A 6,000-nucleotide genomic window follows, 5' to 3' on the forward strand; every position below is an offset into this window, starting at 1 on the left:
ACCGTTGACTCTCCCCCACACGGTAACATCAATATCATGGTTGAGCAGGTGACTACAACAATTGTTTCTGTGGCAGAAAGCGCGATCCTCGCTCTTTATGGTGCCCCCGGCATAAGGCAGGCCCTTGGTGGTTGCCAGAAGTCGCTGAAGCAATTAAGGAGCATCGGCGAGCTCTACAGCAGCATAAGTGGCACCCTTCCCTGGAGCACCTCATAGCCTTTAAATGCTCCGTGCCCACGTTCGCTAACTTATCAAATGACAGAAACAGGATTGTTGGTAGAGATATGTCTCGACCATTGGGTGCCACACGTCACCTTCCCAAGTCTGGGAAAAGATCAAACGTATTTCGTGTACCAGACCCCAGCAGGTGTTCCCGGTGTTACCATAAATGGCGTGTTATCTACCGACGCAAATGCGATTACTGAGCACTTTGCACTTTGCTCGAGCTTCTGTGTCGGAGAATTACCCGCCAGCCTTTCGTACTCTCAAACGCCGATTGGAAGGGAAAGTGCTCTCACTCACTGCATGCCACAGTGAATCCTATAACACCCCATTTACAGATTAGGAGCTCCTCAGTGCCCTTGCACATTGCCCTGACACAGCTCCTGGGCCAGATCCAGATCGGATCCACAGCCAGATGATTAAACATCTTTCATCTGACTACAAGCAATATATGCTCGTCATCTTCAACCGCATCTGGTGCGATGGCGTCTTTCCATCACAATGGCGGGAGAGCGCCACAATTCCGGTGCTCAAACCCGGTAAAAACCTGCTTGATGTAGATAGCTATTGGCCCATCAGCCTCACCAACATTCTTTGTAAGCTACTGGAACATATGGTGTGTCGGTGGTTGGGTTGGGTCCTGGAGTCACGTGGCCTACTGGCTCCATGTCAGGGCGGTTTCCACCAGGGTTGCTCTACCTCTGAAAATCTTGTGTCCCTCGAGTCTGGCATCTGAACAGCCTTTTCCAGGTGCCAACGCCTGGTTGCCGTCTTTTTTAACTTACATAAAGCATACGACATGACCTGGCAACATCATATCCTTGCACATTGTATGAGTGGGGTCACCGGGGTACGCTCCCGATTTTTATCCAAAACTTCCTGTCGCTCCATACTTTCCATATCAATTTGTTGCCTCCTGTAGTTCCACCCATATCCAGGAGAATGGAGTCCCACAGGATTCTGTATTGAGTGTCCCTTATTTTTAGTGGCCGTTAATGGTCTAACAGCAGCTATCGGGCTCTCTGTCTCACCTTCTCTGTATGCAGATGACTTCTGCATTTCGTACTGCTGCTCCTGTACTGTTGTTGGTGAGCGATGCCTACAGGGAGCCATCCACAAGGCGCAGTCATGGGCTCTAGCCCACGGCTTCCAGTTTTTAGCTGCAAAGTCGTGTCTCATGCACTTCTGTTGGCATCGTACCATTCATCCAGACCCAGAACTTTACCTTCATGATGATCCACTTCCTGTAATGGAGACATATCGATTCTTAGGACTGGTTTGCGATGCTTGATTGACGTGACTTCCTCATCTTCATCAGCTTAAGCGGAAGTGCTGGCAGCACCTTAATGACCTCCGTTGCCTGAGCAACACCAGTTGCGGTGCAGGGCACTCTGTGCTGCTGCAGGTCTACAGAGCCCTTGTCCAATTCCAAATTGACTATAGGAGTGTGGTTTATGGTTCGGCAGTGCCCTCAGCGTTGCATTTACTCGACCCTGTGCACCACTGCGGGGTTCGACTAGCGACAGGAGCTTTTAGGACGAGTCCGGTGACCAGCCTACTGGTGGAGGCTGGGGTCCCTCCATGGCAGATCGGACGTGCACAACTGCTCATCAGTTACACTGCACACATTCATAGTTCTCCTGAGCATCCGAATTACCATCTCCTTTTCCCGCCCACAGTGGTCCATCTCCCGTTTCAGCGGCCAAGGTCGGGGCTAACGATTGCGGTTTGTATGCGGTCCCTTCTCTCCGAACTGGAGTCCTTTCCTTTACCACCTCTACTTACGGTCTGTTCGTGTACACCTCCTTGGTATACGTCTTGGCCACAGCTTCGTCTGGACCTTTTGCATGACCTTAAGGACTCCGTTAACCCCGCCGCTCTCTACTTACTGTCACTTCCTCTCTATTCTTGACTTGCTCCGGGGCTCTGACGTGGTTTACACTGACGGCTTGATGGCTGATGTTCATGTAGGCTTTACGTATGTTCATGGAGAACATATTTAACAGCACTCCTTGCCAGATGGCTGCAGTGTTTTCACTGCAGAGCGGGTGGCCATATCTCGTGCTCTTGAGCACATCCGCTCATGCCCTGATGCGTCATTTCTCCTGTGTAGCAACTCATCGAGCAGCCCACAAGGTATCGACCATCCAGGAGTCCATCTGTGCCCTGGAATGGCCCCGTCGTTCAGTGATGTTTGTGTGGACCCCAGGATGTGTCAGAATCCTAGGCAATGAACTTGCTGACAGGTTGGCCAAACAGGTGACACGGAAACCGCTCCTGGAGATGGGCATCTCCAAAGCTGACCTGCGATCTGTCTTATGCTGCAGGGTTTTCAGGCTTTGGGAGACGGAATGGCATAACAGTATGCACAACAAGCTGCATGTCATTAAGGATACGACAAATGTGTGGAAGTTTTCCATGCAGTCTCACAGGAAATCAGTTGTCCTCTGCCGGCTCTGTGTTGGTTATACATGGCTAATGCATGGTTACCTACTCTGTCGCGAGGATCACCCCTGTGTCACTGTGGCTCCCAAATGACAGTCATCCACCTCTTGCTAGACTGTCCCTTTTGGCCACTCATCAGCAAACTTTTAACTTTCCCAGCTCCCTACCTTCGATGTTGGGCGATGATGCCTCTGCAGCAGCTTTAGTTTTACATTTTATCCGAGAGAGTGGATTTTATACTGCTATGTAGGTTTTAGCGCATGAGCTTTGTCCCTCTGTGTCCTCCACTCTAGTGCTTTTAGGGTGGAAGTTTTAATGTGTTGCAGACTAGCTGGCTTTTCCTTTTTATTCTCGTGGTCAGCCAGCCACTGTAATCTGCTTTCTTGTTTTACTCTCTTCTGTTTCTAGCGTCTCTCTGTTGTTTTCTTGTCCTCTTTTTTCTTTCTAGTGTTCGTTGCCTTTCCTTCGTTCTTGTGGTTTTTACATTCTTTCTGTTTTGTGTTACATGTCTTGTCCATTTTATTCTCACACTTGTGCCATTGTTTTATTAGGAACAATGGACTGATGACCTCATAGTTTGGTCCCTTCCCTCCCTTTTAAACCAACCAACCATTACAGATGACTTTGATAACGTATATTGTTCCAGTGGTGGGCTTGATACGATGCAGGTAATGATAGGAAGGTTCATTAGATAAGTTCTGTGGTCTCCGCAGGCTCAGTTATGTGAACCATAGTGAAGGAAAATAATATGAACTGGAGCATAGTGTGTAATTGGGATGTTATGGCTACTTAGAGGCAAGGATTGTCTCATCTAGTAGCTACAATGAGAATAGTGCATAGGGTGGACCTTATTGTAGGAATGATTTAAGACAATTATATTCCTTGTAAAACGTTGCTTTATTCATTCTAGGCCAGAACAATGTGTTGCATTTCTCTGACCACCTTTTTTTTTTCTTTTTCTTTAGTTTCCCACTTTTTTCTTCTTTGCGCACCACTTTTCTTTGTTTCACAATAGCAAGATGATCGCATGTAGTTGGATCGCACACTGAACCACTGAATTTTCAGTACATGCTTCGTCCTTGTCAGGAGTGTGAGCATATTGGTGGATATATGCTTATTTTAGTACTATTTGCTCTCCACCCACCTTCCCAATACTTCTGATAATTACACTACATTGCATTTGATGTTATTTTACTCTTCTTCCTGCTGGCTGGAGTGGCCGAGCGGTTCTAGGCGCTTCAGTCTGGAACCGCGCAACCACTATGGTCGCAGGTTCGAAACCTGCCGCGGGCATGGGTGTGTGTGATGTTCTTAGGTTAGTTAGGTTTAAGTAGTTCTAAGTTCTAGGGGACTGATGACCTCAGATGTTAAGTCCCATAGTGCTCAGAGCCATTTTGAACTCTTCTTCCAAAACGAGAAATCTTTTGAATCCTAATGCTCTGAAATTTTTCTCTCTTAATAGAAGGGTCCATGTTGTTCTGCAGTCTCAGCCCAGGCTCAAGTGCTGCTAATCTTCTATCCCTGGGATCAAGAAGTCCAGTTCTCATATTGATCACATGCCTACAAACTCCTCAGTTGTCAAGTCAGTAGTATCATTTAACAGTCTGACGGTTATTGTGTGACCCTTGAACCATTCCATTTGAGAGGGTTGCGACATTGCTTATCACACTATCTGCAGGGTAGACTTGTGTGCAGCCCACTTATTGTTCTCCACAAAGCAATCCATCAAGATGATTACCTAATGGGTAATAACAGCTGCATTGTCAGATTGTCTGCTTAAGAGCCCCAGAGTTTAATAGAGACAGCCCCTGTGCAGAAACCCATAGTTCACCAAACCCATACACAACTAAAATTTATTGAATATCCAGAGGTAATCATGATGTGGCATGCCCAAAGGTGTATGTGTAGCATTATCAAATGCTACGGATGCAGTTGGCATTACCTCCGATATGAAACCATCACGTACAACACTTTGTCCTCTCTCTTAGTTTTTGAGAGCTACTTTCAGTGATCATCTGATCTCTGTACATTGCATAGCTTGCCTTGCCCACTTACTTGTTGTTGGTCTGAATTTTTACTTGGGGGCGATCCTGAATATTTTATGTGTGTACCTTATTCTGAAGAAAGAAAGATTGCAGCTTAATGCCCCATTAGCAACAAAATTGTTAAGAGAGAGAAAAAAATTACAGGTTGGTCAAGGACAGCACACATAATCAGTTGTGGCATTTTGAAAGGAACTATCATGACATTTACTCAAAATTATGTAAGAGAACTGTGAAAAACTTAAATCTGGATGGCCAGATGGCAGTTTGAACCACAGCATCTTTATCACAGAGAACTTCCTTAACAAATAAAAGGAAACCAAACATGACACATTGTCATCTTTCCATCTATGATGCCTTTGAAAAGCACCAATAATTTCCATGAAAACAGTCAGAAATTTTAATTCAGAGTGACCCCTACTTGATTTATGTTGTCTCTAAAAAAGTTAAACATTGCATTGTGTGTGGTTTTTTTTTATGAATGAAAGAATCATTTGAGCTTATGGCTTCTGTCAGTTTGTATAGCCTTTCAAAATGTAAGAGTTTTCTCTCCTAACATGGGGGTCATTTTTGCCCTACACTGTACCAGCAAACTAGTAATGTGAAATTTAAATGTTATATTGTGTGTACTGTTTCCTTTTGTCTGGACTGATGGATTTATTTCTGTATTTCCTCATAGGTGTGTGTAAATGGACAGGAATTCAAGTCGGCAGTTGCCAGTAACAACCAAAATGCAGCCAAAGCAGATGCTGCCCGTGTATGTCTTGAATCCATGTGCCGAACATTGACAGACAATGCACTTCTGCATTAGTCACATGCAGATGATAAGGTTTCTTGGAGCCTGATCTTTAAACGTTGGTTTCAGATAAAGCATGTAACATAAACATGTATATATATACACATACTGAGTACTGTGTATCTCGTCATGATGCTAATAATTATCAGGATTGTGACTTTCGAAATGTACATTAAAGTGTGCATTCCTTTATCATTTATTATTTTGTATATTTTAAACAGAAAATATAACAAATTTTAATGACAAATGTTTAGGTATGTTGTTTATTATTATTGTTGTTGTTATATTATTATAAAGCTGTGGCTTTTTTTCAATCCAGCAGATAGGTGCAGCTAATGAGATGTCTCGATTTTCATTTATTTCTGCTTGCACATCCTAAAAGGCAAATTGTTGTTTGTAGCAAGCATGCTGTTCACACCCCAACTGAACATTGAAAAATGTGGTTACTAAAACATAGCAGTATAATGAAAACTATAGTTGCTACTCACCATATAA

At 44.4% G+C, this 6,000-nt stretch overlaps 1 protein-coding gene across 3 annotated transcripts in view; it reads left to right on the top strand.

The window, feature by feature from the left end:
• The window catches only part of LOC124612387 (serine/arginine repetitive matrix protein 2-like), a 350,835-nt gene extending 345,083 nt beyond the window's left edge, over window positions 1–5,752 (top strand). For 2 of the 3 annotated variants that reach the window (XM_047140563.1, XM_047140564.1), the window contains one exon: window positions 5,389–5,752. In XM_047140563.1, coding sequence (XP_046996519.1) covers window positions 5,389–5,520 — 132 coding nt within the window. In that variant the 3' untranslated portion in view covers window positions 5,521–5,752. The remainder of the gene's footprint in view (window positions 1–5,388) is intronic. The other variant, XR_006979537.1, reaches the window with a different exon arrangement.
• The last annotated feature ends 248 nt before the right edge of the window (window positions 5,753–6,000 follow it).

Source organism: Schistocerca americana, chromosome 4, assembly GCF_021461395.2.
Source record: "Schistocerca americana isolate TAMUIC-IGC-003095 chromosome 4, iqSchAmer2.1, whole genome shotgun sequence".
Taxonomy (NCBI): domain Eukaryota; kingdom Metazoa; phylum Arthropoda; class Insecta; order Orthoptera; family Acrididae; genus Schistocerca; species Schistocerca americana.